Raw genomic sequence first — 16,081 nt, 5'->3', positions numbered from 1 at the left:
ACTCTAAAAAGGTTGCAAATGACCAGCTATCCGCAAGGAGTATAAATCCTTCCATTCCCCACCAAGCCTAGCCAGCCAGACAAAGAGGTTTAAAAACAGCTTCTGCCCATGGGCTGTCAGACTCCTAAACACAATCACAATCACAATCACAATCACTGGACTACTGCAACGTGCTCTACATGGGGCAGCTCTTGAAGAGCATTCGGCGACTCCAGCTTGTCCAGAATGCAGCCGCACGAGTGATCGTGGGTGCACCTCGGTTCACCCACGTAACACCTATCCTCTGCGAGCTGCACTGGCTGCCTATTGGTCTCCGGATACGCTTCAAGGTGCTAGTTGTCACTTATAAAGCCCTTCATGGTATTGGACCTGGGTACTTGAGAGACCGCCTGCTGCCAATTACCTCCACTAGATCGATTAGATCCCACAGATTAGGCCTCCTCCGAATCCCATCCGCCGGCCAGTGTTGACTGGCGACTACCCAGAGGAGAGCCTTCTCTGTGGCTGCTCCGACCCTCTAGAATGAACTCCCTGTGGAGATTCGAACCCTCACCACCCTCCAGGCCTTCCGCAAAGCCCTTAAAACCTGGCTGTTCCGACAGGCCTGGGGCTAAAGAGCTGTTGCCCCCGTCTCGAATGGTATGACTGTTGTGTGTTTTAAATTATCATTGTTTTGTGCCGTTTTAATTTTTGTTTGTATCCCCCTTCCCTGGTTTGAGTTGTGAGCCGCCCTGAGTCCCCTTCAGGGGAAAAGGGCAGCATATAAATAAAATAAACATTCAAACATTCAAACATTCACAATCACTCCACCTACATATGGAAATGTCTGACTAGTTCCCTCCCCCTGTCCCCCACCCCCATTACTTGTATGAGGATTATTCCCTATTGGATTGCACCAGTAGAGGCTAAACCAATTTTGTTGCATAAATGATGTACAATGACAATAAAGGCTACGGAAACTAAGATTTGAGAAGGAGAATTCTGGGAGGCCCTTTATACTTTGGAAAGTACTTTATTCTTGGTGATCTGAAACGAAATGTGGTGGAACAGATTGGGTAAACACTAAGGATCTTGAATCTCCCCAGAAACAAGCCAATGATCTTGTGAACACCCTGAAGAAGTGTACACCTCATTACATCCGTTGCATTAAGCCCAATGAGACGAAGAGGCCACGAGACTGGGAAGAGAGTCGGTAAGAGCGAAGGAGTTACTAATGGCCCGCACAAATCTCCATATCAAAACCACGAACCAAAAGCAAAACTTAATCTTAAAATGCATTTAAGATATGAATCGATCCTGTGACAGGTAGTCTTTGACTTATGACCACAATGGGGACCAGAATTTCTGATACTAAGTAAGGTCGTTAAGTGAACCCACGGGTGGGTTTCTCGCCCCGTTCCAACCGGTTCGGTTGGAACAGGGCCGGCGGCGTCCTCGTGCACGTGCGCGGTGCACGCATGCGTACTAGCGTCTGCGCAACACTCCAGCTGCTCCTGGAGGATCACGCAGGCGCTGTATGCATCCTGCGCATGCGTGGAAGCGCAGAACTCGTCAAAACCGGGTAAGGACCGCGGGCGGGCGGGCGGGCCCTTCGCCGTTCCTGCAAGTTGCTTACTTCCGGGTTCGCTAACCAACCGGTTCGCAGGGACCGCCGCGAACCGGTTGAAACCCACCCCTGAGTGAACCACACCTGATTTTTACAAATGTTTTTGCCACAGGTGTTAAGCAAAACACTACAGTTCTGAAGTAAATCGTGCAATTGGTCATTAAGCGAATCTCTCTTCCCCCATTGACTTTGCTTGCCGGAAGCCAGGTGGGAAGGTCACAAATGGTGATCACGTGACCCTGGGATGCTGCAATTGTTGTAAATCCATGAGGCTTGTTCAGCACCCAAATTTTGATCATGTGACCACTGTGATGGTCATAAGGGTGAGGATCAATTGTTTGTCAGTTTTTTTCAGTGCTATTGTAACTTTGAACAGTTGCTAAAGCAAAGTTGTAAGTTGAGAATTACCTAGGCTTGCTAATTGGCCTGGCCTCTCCCATTTCTAAGACGTCTTCCCTCGTTAGCAGTTTTCATAAAATCAAGGTCCTTGAGAGGTACATCCTCCTGCTATGTTACACATGCATCTTGCAGGGTGAAGCATCAAGTGGAGTACCTGGGACTGAAGGAGAATATCCGAGTCCGCCGAGCTGGATTTGCATATCGCAGAATCTTTCATAAATTCCTGCAAAGGTAAGATGTTAGATTGTTGTTATCAGACTGGTTAGAGGATAGGTAGGTAGGTAGGTAGGTAGGTAGGTAGGTAGGTAGGTAGGTAGGTAGATAGATAGATAGATAGATAGATAGATAGATAGATAGATAGATAGATAGATAGATGAGAGACAGAGAAAGAAACAGAGAAAGAGACAGCGATAGAGAGACAGAGAGAGACAGAGACAGAAAGATGAGAGAGAATGATGATTGAGAGAGAGTGAATAGATGATAAGAGAGATAGATGAGAGAGAGAGAATGAATAGATGATGAGAGAGATATGATGAGAGAGAGACAGTGAGACTGACAGAGACAGAGAGATGAGAGAAAATAATAATTGATAGACAGTGAATAGATGATGAGAGAAAGAGGAGAGAGAGAATTAATAGATGATGAGAGATATATGATGAGAGATAGAGAGCTGATGAGAGAGACAGACAGATAGACAGACAGAGACAGAGAGAGAGAATGATAATTGATAGGGAGTGAATAGACGATGAGAGAGAGATGAGAGAGAGAGAGAGAATGTATAGATGATGAGAGAGAGATGATGAGAGATAGATAGATAGATAGATAGATAGATAGATAGATAGATAGATAGATAAGAGAGAGATGATGAGAGACAGAGAGAGACAGAGTCAGATAGAGAGAGAGATGAGAGAGAATGATAATTGATAGAGAGAGAGAAAGTGAATAGATGATGAGAGAGAGATATATGATGAGAGATAGATAGATGGTTAAGAGAGAGAGAGAATGAATAGATAATGAGAGAAAGAGATATGATAGTAGATAGATAGATAGATAGATAGATAGATAGATAGATAGATGATAGATAGATAGATAGATAGATAGATAGATAGATAGATAGATAGATAGATAGATAGATAGATAGATAGATAGATATAGAGGAGGATGAATAGGTGATATGATGAATAGATAGGTTAGGCTAGGTAGGCTAGAGATGAGATTCCAATAACTAAGGGGCTGCACCAAAGAAGATAGGGTCAATTTAGTTTCCAAAACAACATTGCAGTAATCCACTTAGGAGGTGATCAAAGTATGAGTGACAACGATTAGTGCCTTCTGGTTTAAGAAGAGACACAACTGGCACACAGAATGCAGTTGGGCAGAAGTTATCCTGGCCACAGCTGCCACCTGCTTCTTCAACAGGAACTGTGAGTCTAGGAGGACCCCTAAATTATGTACCAGTTTTGTCTGGAATAGCACAACCCTATCCAAAATTAAAGGGGGAAAATAACTGGATGAAGGAAACCTAAAACCAAGAATTACTCAGTCTTATTACGATTGAGCTAATCCCTGTAGGGTAGAATGTGTGGATAGTCAACCTTTTGGCCAGGTTTAGCTGGGAGGAAAAAGGGACTCATTCATCAATTCAAACTCTTCACCTTCACTTCCTAACTCGAATTAGGGGAATTATGGACACCTTCCTGTACTAAGCCATTCACATCTTCCCTCCAAATAATTATTTTTGTGAACAGCAGGACTGGATTATGGAACTTTGACTTTGGTCAATAGTCAAGAATGGATAGTGTAGAATTGATTGCTGTCAATGGCTAATAATGGATGATGGAGAATTGACTGCTGTCAATGGTTAAGAACGGATGACAGAAATTGACAGTTGTCGATGGCCAGGAATGGATGACGGAGGATTGACTGCTGTCAACGGCTAAGAATGGATGATAGAGAATTGGCAGTTGTCAATGGCCAGGAATGGAAGATGGAGAATTGACACTTGTCAATGGTTAAGAACAAATGACAGAAATTGACAGGTGTCGATGGCCAGGAATGGATGATGGAGGATTGACAGTTGTCAATGGCCAGGAATGGATGACGGAGGATTGACAGTTGTCAATGGTTAAGAACGGATGACAGAAATTGACAGGTGTCGATGGCCAGGAATGGATAATGGAGAATTGACAGTTGTCAATGGCCAAGAATTGAGGTTCCCACTCTGAGATACTTAAATCTTTGGGTTTGGGAAAAAACAAGAGAAGAAAACTAGATTTTTTTCTGAAAGAGAGAAAGTGGAATGGGGGGAAAGGAACAGCATTTTTCCAGCATCACATCGGCACACATCCCACTAAAATTAAATGGACCCTCCTGACCCTGAAGAAAACGGGTTATGTTTACAGTCATGGACTCCTCGAATGTTAGCATCACTTTCAGGTTATTATCTGTGCACATACATATGCTTCCTTTCTTAAGGTATGCCATCCTGACCTCAGAAACTTGGCCAAGGTGGCAAGGTGATGAACGCCAAGGAGTCCAGCACTTGTTAAGGTCCGTCAACATGGATGTGGATCAGTACCAGATGGGCCGCACAAAGATTTTCGTCAAGAATCCAGAGTCGGTAAGCATGTTGTGGCCTGCCAGGGGGCAGCAGAGCTGGTGGCAGATTCAGACAGTGAGGAAGTTGGGGAGGAACATGGGCCAGTCCTGGAGTCTGTGGAAGGCTCTGATGAATGCATCGGAGGCAGAGATGGGGCCAGGGCCGTCCAACAGTTATTAGCTACCTTCAGAGTCGGAGATCAGTAGAGCAGAAGAACAGCTGGAGCCTGTTCCCGATGTGTGCATGAACAGAGCTGCCAGGAGAAGGGAACAGCTAAGGAACAAGGGCCGACTCAGAGTAAAGCCACAGGTGGACGGTGAATGGCCCCTCCCATAGGGAATAAAGAGGAGCGAAAGGGGAATTGAGTTTGCAGGAAACAAGGTTCACTTAATTAGTATGAAGATTTGTTCGTGACTCTCAGAGACTCCTTGCCAAGTATTTTCTTGTACAGCCTTGTGTTTGGAAGAAAACCGGCCTGGCAGCTCTCCAAGCCTGATAAGGTCTGTGGTTGTAAATTCACCCTTGAAAGACTGTTTGCCGGGACTTTGCTGGATGGGAATGAGAGGAATTCACATTAGCTTAATAAAAAGGGGTTTTGTCGGGACAAGGAGTCTGCTTCGTGATTTTGTGAAGCCTCGGTCAGAACAAAGCTAGGCAACCTTAGCTCTTTTGAAAAACAGGGTCCTTTTGCTTCGTTGATGTCAGATAAAAATATATAATCTATAAGCTGAATTGCAAGGTTGAGGGTTACGGAGGAAACCTTGATGGAGGTATGCAAGGTTTATTACTAAAGTAACAAAGGGAAAAGCATAAGTACTGATAAAAGAGAATATTTGTATTCAGGGTTGTTGAATAAAGGTAGTCCTCGACTTATGACCAGAATTGAACCCAAAATTTCTGATGCTGAGACAGTTATTAAGTGAATTTTGCCCCATTTTACGACCTTTTTTGCCATAATTGTTAAGCAAATCACTGGAGTCATTGAGTTAATAACACGGTTGTTAAGTGACTCTAGCTTCCCCATTGACTTTGCTGGTCAGAAGGATGCAAAAGGGGATGGCATGATCCCAGGACTGGCTGCCAAGGATCTAAAATTTGACCATGTGGGGATTCTGTAACAGTCCGAAGTGTGATAAATGTTCGTAAGTAATTTTTTTCAGTGACATTGTAACTTTGGTTGCTAAATGAACAGTTTTAAGTCGAGGACTATCTGTATCTGTAGCTCAGCACGGATGATGTTACTTAGTTTAGGCAATAAAATGTATGCAAGAAAACAACCAAGCTCAGAGAGCACCAAGGACCCCTCATATCTTCAGTCCACAACAGGCAGATAATATTTGGAAAGTGTCACCTCCCTAATTCACATCTGAAGGGAGGGGATCAGAGGTTTGGATCGATTCACTCGAATCGGTAGCGGAAATTGCGGGTAGCCCCGCCCACCCTCCCCAGCTCTACGGCATCCCATTTAGGCCAGTGGTGAAATTCAATTTTTTTGCTACTGGTTCTGTGGCCGTGGCTTGGTGGGTGTAGCAGGGGAAGGATACAGCAAAATCTCCATTCCCTTCCCACTCTGGGGCCAGCCAGAGGTGGTATTTGCTGGTTCTCCAAACTACTCAAAATTTCCACTACCGGTTCTCTAAACCGGTGGTCTCTAACCTTGGCAACTTTAAGACTTGTGGACTTCAACTCCCAGAGTTCCTCAGCCATCTGGGAGTTGAAGCCCACAAGTCTTAAAGTTGCCAAGGTTGGAGACCACTGGTCTAGACTCTGTCAGTACTTGCTGAATTTCAACCCTGATTTAGGCCCTTTTTTCACCAAAAGCACATGCGGGGAAGGCCGAGCGCCTGCGCGCACACTCACATTTGCGAACCGGTAGGGAAGGGAAGGGAATACCTCGCCTGTGGGGATAGCACAGTCCAGGTTGCAAGATTCTGTTATCATGGGTATTTCAATAAAAGCTATTTCAATAAAATCTCAATTTAGCCTTCCTGTGGAGTTGTATTCTTGGTCTAGCCCAGAGGTCAGCAAGCTTAAACACTCAAAGAGCCATTTGGGCCCGTTTCCCACAGAAAAGAAAACACTGGGAGCCACAAAACTAACATATGTAGTTGAATTAAACATTCTGTTTTCTTCTGAAACTTTCCTTTTTTTGGATTTATCCATAGTTGGCCTACTGGGGGTTCAAAAAGCTCAATAAATCATATGGCAGCAGGTATCACACATTGGCAATTGTGACGCAAATTTTGAGCGATAGGGAGCCGCAGCAGACGGATGAAAGAGCCACATGCGGCTCAAAAGCCGCCTATTGCTGACCCCTGGTCTAGCCTACCCAATAGGACTGGTGGAGAAGTTTTTAGAAAGCATAAAGGAAAGGTTTTTTTGCCCTTCTCTTCTTCCTGTTTTCATTTGATGATGATGATGATTATTTCTGCTGCCAGCTCTTCCTCCTAGAGGAGATGCGGGAACGAAAGTTTGACGGGTACGCCCGGGTCATCCAGAAAGCATGGCGCCGTCACATCGCCGTCAGGAAGTATGAGCAGATGCGAGAAGAAGGTAGGAGGGAGGTCCTTGTTCCCAGGACATGATGGTACTCCACTAGTGAGGCCACACCTGGCCACCCCCCAATACGAATGGGCGTGAATTGCAAATTCCCCCTCGTGTTAATAATCAATAACATTATTATCAGTCATAACGATCTCTACAGAACCACTCATGTCTACTGCACTTCATGATCTGCTCTTCCCCTGTTATCCCTTCTTCATGAAGCATCCAATATCCTGTACAACTTCAAAGAGAGGCGGAGAAACAGCATCAACCGAAATTTCATGGGTGATTATCTGGGTTTAGAAGACAAACCAGAACTGCGCAAGTTTTTGGCCAGAAGGGAGAGAATTGATTTTGCCGATTCAGTCACCAAGTACGACAGGCGGTTTAAGGTAAGATGGAGTTGGTCATTTACCAGGAGCTGAAGAACCAAAAGCTTCCAACGTTGACCTCTTTTTCCAAAACCTGGAAGAATTCTTGCCATTTGTCAAGAGTTTCAAAATGTTTTTTTCCCCTGAAGAATTTTTTTATTTTTTTTATTCTCTTACATACCATTTAAAGCAGGGGTAGTCAACCTTTTTATACCTACCGCCCACTTTTGTATCTCTGTGAGTAGTAAAAAAATTTAACCACCCACCGGTTCCACAGTAATGGTGATTTATAAAGTAGGGAAGTAACTTTATAAAATTTATAAAGCAGAGTTACAGCAAACCCCTACCGCCCACCATGAAAGCTGGTAGGGACCAGGTTGACTACCACTGATTTAAAGTATACATTCACATAATTGTTATTCTTATTTACATTTATCATTCTTGTAAATTTATTATTTCCTTTAATAGGTTATAATATGCAGTTTGGGTTGCTTTATTTATCATCTCCTCCTCCTTTTGTAACACCACCTTGTTTTTCCTTTCTTTTCTCCCTCCCTTCCTTCTCTACTTCCTTCCTGCCTCCCCTCCTTCCCCTTCCTTCTTACCTTATCTTTCTCCTACTCTTCCTCATCCCCTTCCTACCCTCTCTCCTTCTCTTTCTCTCCCTTCCATCCTCCTCTCCTTACCTCTTTCTTCTTTCCCCTGTCTTCCTTTCTTTCTCTCCTCTTTCCCTTTCTTTTTCCATTATTGTCGGTGTCTATTTCCACCAACCCAAATATAATGTCAACATTTCAAAATGTTAAAACAGCTTCAAAAACATTTTTTAAGGGTTTGTGTCAGGGCTGCCTCCGATCAGCGGTGGGCTTCACATTTTGTTACCATGGTTTACCACGTACATGTATGCACACTTCACAGACGCATACGCCCCTTTTGCACATGCGCCCAACCTTCCATGCATGTGCTTTGCTCTTGCATGCCTTCTGTGCATGCGCCCAGCCTCCAAAACATGTCTAAATAGGAGGGCATAGAGCTGGGGCGGGGGTGGGCCATTAGTGGTCCTGAACTAGTCTACTCTACATAATAAAGATAGGATTAGCCTTCTACAGAAACTCACTACACGGCATCAGGAACCCACAATTTCCGCTACGAGTTCAGGTGAATCGATCCGAACCGACTGAATACCACCTCTGCCCCTGATCAATCCCCAGGAAAAAAAAACTTAACTCCATAGAGAAAAGGTACTTTTACTAGGAAAGAACCGATTGCAGCAAAAGCCCAGGCAAGGTGTGAAGTGAACACACACACAAAGATAAATTGAAAATAACCCCAGAGCCCACCCAGTCCCAGTAGCCAGGCAACCAATCATCGGCCAGGAAGATGTTTTGGGAACATCTCCAGGTGTACCGATCCTCCTTTGTGCATGCCTATCTCAAGACGGTTGGCCTTAAAGATGTGAAACAACCCATGGCTTCTCAGAAATTAATCTCACACCTCCTGCACACTTCCCCTCCCAAATACACATTGCTCCCCCCCCCTTCTGTTTCCATGGCAGCTGGCAGCAAACTTGAAGGAAAGGGAAGATAGTCAGGCTGGTTTACTTGAGTTCAAATGGTTATTATATTTTACGCTTCTATCTGTAATGAAGTTATCTTTTTTCCTATACTGGTAGTTCTCAGCTTATGAGCAAAATTGAGCCTCAAATTTCCAATTAAGCAAGGCAGTTGTTAAGTGAATCCTGCCCCATTTTATGACCTTTTTTGCCATAGTCTTGTTGGGAGAAATGTCCTTCTGGGTTCAGCTCTAAGTGGGGGGGAAAAGACACTGGAAACATGGAGGCTGCTTGGAAAGATGGTTTAATGGTGGACAGGATCACATGGTTTGAGGTCCTAGGGAAAAAGGTGATTCCATGCTTCCAGATGTTGGGTGAAGAAGAAACGAGAGAAAAGAGAGCTTGCTGAGAGTTCCTGGGCTTTTTATACTCTCCGTTCGGCCCCACCTCTCTGTTTCCTGTTCCTGTGTAAGAAATGTATTCTGATTGGTTGTCAGACTCCCACGGGTGGTGTGTGTGTGTCTTAGCTAACTTTCTGGTTGTGTATCTTTTTGAGTCCCAAGCTTGATTGAGTTCCCTGATGCCATGTGGTGAGTTTCTGTAGAAGGCTAATCCTACCTTTATTATGTAGAATAGACTAGCTCAGGACCCCTAATGGCCCATTAACAAAGGTGAGAGGGGGCTATTAAGAGTGATTCTGTTTCCTGCCTAAAAACATGTTTCTCCATTTCTTATCCAGGGAAATATAACATTCTGCCTTTTCAATATTTCCTAGGATTTTTCATTCTTCTAGGAGAGGGGTGGGTGATAACCTCCTACAGTCGTTAAGTAAATCACTACAGTTATTAAGCGAATCATGTAGCCATGAAGGGAATCTGGCTTCCCCCTCTGACTTTGCTTGTCGGAAGCCAGATGGGAAAAGTTAGAAATGATGTTCACATGACCCCAAGAACAGTATAACCGTCATAAGTACATGCCAGTTGCCAAATGTCCAAATTTTGATCAAGTGACCATGGGGATGCTACAACAGTTATAAATGTGAATTGACACAGGTCAATTTTTTAGTGCCATTGTGTCAGATCCTCTCCATTAGATAATTAGGAAAGAAGACCACGAGACTCCATGAGTAGAAATCAAGTGTACTTTTACTAATTATAAATGATTAAAGGCATAGCGAAGCGAAGTCTGATTATAGGCGCGAAAGCGATTGATATATAGAATAGCCCATTCCCCACCCCTTGGCATCACAGTTACAGTCCAATCATAATTCTCCCAAGTGTCAGGTGTGAGATAACTTCAAAAGGCATCACGAAGATGGCATGTCGGTGCCGTTAGTCCTGGCGGGAATCTCCTACGCACGCGTAGTCCGACAGGCAGCTGAACTCCCGAACCTTCCTCCAGCACAATGAGTAACCCCTCCCAAATACCATGCCCTCCCTCCCCGTTTCATGGCAGTCGAAGCAACAGCAAAGCAGAGGCTGACACATTGTAACTTTGCAGTCACTAAATGAATTGGTTGTACGTTGAGGACTACCTCTACTTTCCTTTTGCCTTCTTGTCTATAACCCCTACCGTATTTTTCGGAGTATAAGACGCACCTTTTTCCCTCAAAAAAGAGGGTGAAAATCTGAGTGCGTCTTATATACTGAATACAGAATTTTCAGCCTCCCAAAATCCCACCCCCTTCACCAAAATGGACATGCATAGCCTCTGGGAGGCTTCCAAAGTGCTCCTGGGGGCTGGGGACGGCAGAAATGAGCGAAAAACGGGCCATTTTGTGCTCATTTTGGGGGGCCGCCAGTCTCTAGGAGCACTCTATAAGCTTTCTAAAGGCTATGCATGCCCATTTTTATGACAAAAAACAGACCCGTTTTCACGAAAAACGGGCCTGTTTGGGGGGAGGTCTGCAGAGTACAAAATGGTGCGTCTTATACTCCGGTGCATCTTATACTCCAAAAAATATGGTAATTTTGCTCTTTCTCTGATTTCCCTTGAAACCAGTTTTTTTTTTCCTGGTTCTTTGTATTTTATATTTTTTTCTGAAATTCAGTAGTTAAAAAAAAACAAAATAATTTATTTGAGCAGATTGTAAGACTTCACCCTCTTATTTTTCGTCTTCGCAGCCCATCAAGCGGGACTTAATCTTAACCCCCAAACACCTGTATCTGATTGGCCGAGAGAAGGTGAAAAAGGGGCCTGAGAAAGGCCAGATCCGGGAGGTGCTGAAGAAGCAACTGGAGGTGCAAAGAGTCAACCGAGTGTCCCTCAGGTGAGCTGCGTTCCATCTTGTGAAAGGCAGCAAGGCCACAGCATCCCCCCCCCCCGCTATTCTTAATGTTGGAGGAACAGCTGCCCCGTCCAAACATCCAGCCACTTCTCCATCTCCCAAGCCAGTGCTTCTCAACCTTGACAGTTTGAAGATGTGGGGACTTCAACTCCCAGAATTCCCCAGGCTGGGGAATTCTCGGAGTTGAAGTCCCCACATCTTCAAGCAGAGATTAACAGATTATCAGAGTTCGAAGGGACCTTGTAGATCATCTAGTCCAACCCCACCCCCCCGCCCAAGCAGGAGATCCAGCCTACGCCGTTTCTGACAAATAGTAATCCAGTCTCTTCTTGAAAGCATCCAGTGATGAAGGTCCCACAACTTCCAAAGACAACTTCTGTTCCATTGGTTAATTGCTCTGACTGTCAAAACAAAATCCTCATTATTTCTAGATTGAATCTCTCCTTGGTCAGTTTCCATCCATTATTCCGCGTTTGGCCTTCAGGTGCTTTGGAAAATAGCTTGACACTCTTCCACTCTGTGGCAGCCTCTTAAATATTGGAACACTATTTTTTAGCTTTTGAGCATGTCCACCACATGTCACTCTTGAATGGGGAAGTGCCACCCCCATCCAAGGTCAAAGTTGGGATTTCTTTCCTGTTGCAATTCTTCTCTTGGTGCTTTCCCCGCTCATTGCAACATCTGCAGGCTCCATTGCTTCTTCCAGACTCTTAACAGCTGCGACACATAATTGGGCCAGAGGACTAAAAAAACCTTCGTCTTAAGAGCTTGGGGAAAAGGGATTTTTGTAGTTGCTGGTTGCTGCCGGTTCGACCCAGATCAGCCAAACCGACAGTAGCGGTGATGGGGAGGCTCCGCCCACCCGCCCAGACGCTTCTGCGCATGGGCAGAAGTGTCGCGCCCGAGCGCGTGTGAGGTGCGCCCGAATCGGTAGTAACAAAATTGACAACCCACCACTGTTGCTGGATCCTTGCAAGCCAAACCACCCTAGCTGAGGTCCCTGTTTGGCACGAGCATTATTTGGGGTTCCCGGGGGTTCCGAGGCATCTGTCCTTCTTTTCAGAGAACTGGCATCCCTTCCTTTTTAATTTTTTTCCCTCCTGACTCTTTCCACCCCAGCACAAAACAGGATGATTTCTTCATCCTGCATGAAGCCGAGGCAGATACGCTCCTGGAATCCATCTTCAAGACAGAAGTCATTAGCCTGCTGTGCAAACGCTACGAAGAAGCCACCAGTGGGAAACTCCAGCTCCATTTCAGCGACACGTGAGCAGACCAAGAGGGTTGGCTTGGAAACCTAATTTATTATCTGCTGCTCAGAGCAAAAGCAGCTCCCTGCCTCGACAATGGGAAACAATTTAAAAAATCCCTCAGCTTCTCAGTCACTGCCGTTTCCCACAGCAACCGTCAGCCGGAAATGTGCTTGGTAGTCCCCCCCCCCCCCGCCCTGCTTTTTTTCCTGCCATTCTCTTAGCTATAGATTCATCAATCTTCAGCAGCGGTAGGTTTGTGGGCACACGCACCCCTTCCATGCATGCACCCGGCCTCCCGTGCATGCTCTTTGTGTGTGCACGGCGCCCTCCACGCATGCACCCAGCCTCAAAAACTTGCCTAAATAGGACGGCGTAGAACCAGGGCAAGTGGGCAGGCCCACCTGCAGTTTCCGCTACATGTTCGGTTGAGCCAGTTCGAACCAGCTGAATATACAATAATACAATAGCAGAATTAGAAGGGACCTTGGAGGTCTTCTAGTCCAACCCCCTGCCTAGGCAGGAAACCTTCTACCATTTCAGACAAATGGCTATCCAACAACTTCTTAAAGACTTCCAGTATTGGGGCATTCACAACTTCTGGAGGCAAGCTGTTCCACTGATTAATTGTTCTAACTGTCAGGAAATATCACCTCTGGTCTTCAGGTTCTGCTAAAAAACATTGTATGTATAGTAATCTTGGCAACTGGATTGGAAGTCAGAAGCCCCCTGAGTGTCAGGCTCAAAACCAAGAATGGCGCGTGGTTATTCTTCCGAGCCGAGCTCTTTATTATTTTTATACCTACAGACAAAGTCTTGCCAGATGGCGGACTCCGCTCTCTGCTCCTACAATTTACTCTGTGACTTATTAGGGAGGGGCTGTCTTCACCCTCTTTCTCTCACACATATAGGTAGTTGTCAAGTTACAACCATTTGTTCCCTCAAAGTTGAAACGGCACTGAAAAGAGAGAGACATCTATGACCGTTTTTCATACTTACGCCCGTTGCAGCAACCCCATGGTCACATGTTCAAAATTTGGAGGCTTGGCAACTGGCATGTATTTATGACGGTTGCAGTGTCCCAAAGTCATGTGATCTCCTTTATAGCCTTCTGACAAGCAAAGTCAATGGGGATGCCAAGTCCACCTCACAGCCATGTTACTAACTTGAGAACTGCAGTGATTCACTTAACAGCTGTGGCAAGAAAGGTCGTGAGTATTGCGTTAATATTGCACTATAACGTAGAATTCAATATAGTTACTGCCCTGGGATAGAAGCTGTTTTCCAGCCTATTTGTCCTTGTTTTTATCATCCTGTACCGTCTGCCAGATGGTAATAGTTCAAAAAAAAAAGTGCCCAGGATGAGATGGATCTTTGAGAAGGTTTTAAACTTTCTTAAGGCAGCGGGAGCTATAAAGCTCTTCCAAAGAGGGGAGAGGGCAACCCCAATGATCCTCTGGGCAATGACCTTAACCCTCTGGAGCGCTGGTCTATCTGCCCCTGTGCAATTGGCAAACCATACACAGGCGCAGTAAGTTAAAATACTCTCTATGGTGCAGCGGTAGAAGGTCACCAGCAGTGCTTCATTCAGTTGTTGTTTCCTGAGAAGTCTCAGGCAGTGTAATCTCTGCTATAATCTCTAAATTGTGACATGATCACAATTTAGCCCAAAATTTCCATTACTCAGCAAGACAGGTGTTAAGTGAGTTTTGCCTCAGTTTACAACCTTTCCTGCCATGCTTCTTAGGTGAATAACTGCAGCTCTTGAGTTAACATGGTTGTTAAGGGAATCTGCTTTCCCCCTCGACTTTGCTTGCCAGAAGTTTGCAAAAGGTGACTCTGGGACACTGCGACCGTCGTAAATACATGCCAGTTGCCAAGCCTCCAAATTCTGATCATGTGCACACAAGGGATGCTGCAAGGGTCATAAGTGTCAAAAATTATCATTAGTCCCTTTTTTCAGTACTGTTGTAACTTCAAAAAGTCATTCAATGAATGGTTGTAAGTTGAGGACTATCTGTATATAAATAACGTTGATTGCTAATCACTTATGGCCCACTCATGCATACGTTTGTGTAATCTCCTGTTAAAGCTGTGTTTTTTGGGCCCTCGCCATCTCCAGTGACAGTGGCTTAATTCTGATTTGCATAATCGAGTCATTCTTGAAGCGCGCCCTGCCGCCTGGTCCATTTTGGCTCTCCTGGATGAAATCACCAAAGGCAGCTCAGTCAGCTCCCAAATATAGGATTAGAAGGGTTTGAGTTTAGAAGTTGCCTCATCCCATGTTAAGAACTTGGCAAACCTTAAGTCAGGGATCAGCCACGCTTGGCTCTGGAGCCGCATGTGGCTCTTTCAATCCTCTGCTGCGGCTCCCTGTCGCCAGTCGGCACCACAGTTTTGAGAGGAGCTTCTGGTTTAGGGGAAGGGGCATAGGGCGCGCCAGGAGGAGACTCTATGGTTTTCCGCTCAGCTCTACAATTGATTGGGCTTTCGGTTAGGACAGGAGGAGGAAAAAGGACGCCGCGCTAGGAGAAGATTCTAGCGAAACCAGACTTCCAGTTGGCTCCAGAATTGAATGGGGGCGGGGGGTGCTTCTGGTTAGGACCTTGGGGGTTCTTTGAGTGTTTAAGGTTGCCGACCCCTGCCTTAAGTGTTGTAACATAGATTGTCTTCCACTTTCTTCATTTCAGACTACAATTCCGTGTGAAGAAGGAAGGCTGGGGCGGAGGCGGCACCCGGACAGTGACTTTTACGAATGGTCCAGGCAACGTGGCTTTTCTCAAATCATCCGGAAAGAATCTTTGTGTCAGCATCGGGAGTGGGCTGCCTAAGAATTCCAGTAAGTGTTAGGGGTCTTGTCTGAGAGGCCAACAAGAGCGGCCAAGAAGGAACCCGGTCAGCGGAATCTTCCAGCATCAATAATGCCTTGGTTTAACGTCTCCTAGGTGTCAAACTCAAGGCCCACAGGATGCTTAGATCTGGCCTGCAAGGCCGGCCTGGAGACAGCAAAGGACTGGCTCGTGGTGCCTCTGCCAGCAAAAATTGAACTCGGGGTGGAGACATCTACACACAACCCTCCGAGCTCCGTTTCGCTGGCAGAGAGTTGCAGTAGGCCGTCGTGGCTGAAAACGGGGCACGGGGAGCCACGCACAGACCTCCCGAGCTCCATTTTTGCTGGGCTATCGAAACTAAAAAGAAAAGAAAAGGAGCATGCCAGAAGGGACAAGGAAAGGAGGAAGGGAAAGAGGAAAGACAAAAGAAAAAGAAGGAGAGATGGGAAGAGAGCAAGGAAGGAAAAATAAGGAGAGGGGAAGGAAGAAGAAAGGAGAAGGAAGAGGGAAGGAAAAAGAAGAAAAAAGAGAGGGAGGGAGAAAGGAAGGAAGGAGATTGTAATGAGGGAGGGTCTCAAGGAAGTCCTGCCTTAGTACTTGGCCACCACAGGTGCCCCCGACATGAGTCCCATGTCATGCCTACCA

The 16,081-nt window shown here is 45.6% G+C and overlaps 1 protein-coding gene across 1 annotated transcript in view; it reads left to right on the top strand.

Moving 5' to 3' along the window:
* The window catches only part of MYO1F (myosin IF), a 76,593-nt gene that overhangs the window by 53,334 nt on the left and 7,178 nt on the right, over positions 1–16,081 (top strand). The window contains exons 17-24 of the mRNA XM_032212078.1: positions 1,086–1,192; positions 2,138–2,236; positions 4,481–4,625; positions 7,043–7,157; positions 7,371–7,540; positions 11,192–11,337; positions 12,475–12,621; positions 15,296–15,444. Of these exons, the coding sequence (XP_032067969.1) occupies positions 1,086–1,192; positions 2,138–2,236; positions 4,481–4,625; positions 7,043–7,157; positions 7,371–7,540; positions 11,192–11,337; positions 12,475–12,621; positions 15,296–15,444 (1,078 nt within the window). The remainder of the gene's footprint in view (positions 1–1,085; positions 1,193–2,137; positions 2,237–4,480; positions 4,626–7,042; positions 7,158–7,370; positions 7,541–11,191; positions 11,338–12,474; positions 12,622–15,295; positions 15,445–16,081) is intronic.

This window comes from Thamnophis elegans, chromosome 1 (assembly GCF_009769535.1).
Source record: "Thamnophis elegans isolate rThaEle1 chromosome 1, rThaEle1.pri, whole genome shotgun sequence".
In the NCBI taxonomy this organism is placed as follows: Eukaryota; Metazoa; Chordata; class Lepidosauria; order Squamata; family Colubridae; genus Thamnophis; species Thamnophis elegans.
The sequence above is the reverse complement of the archived record's forward strand: the minus strand, read 5'-3'. Positions and strand labels throughout refer to the sequence as shown.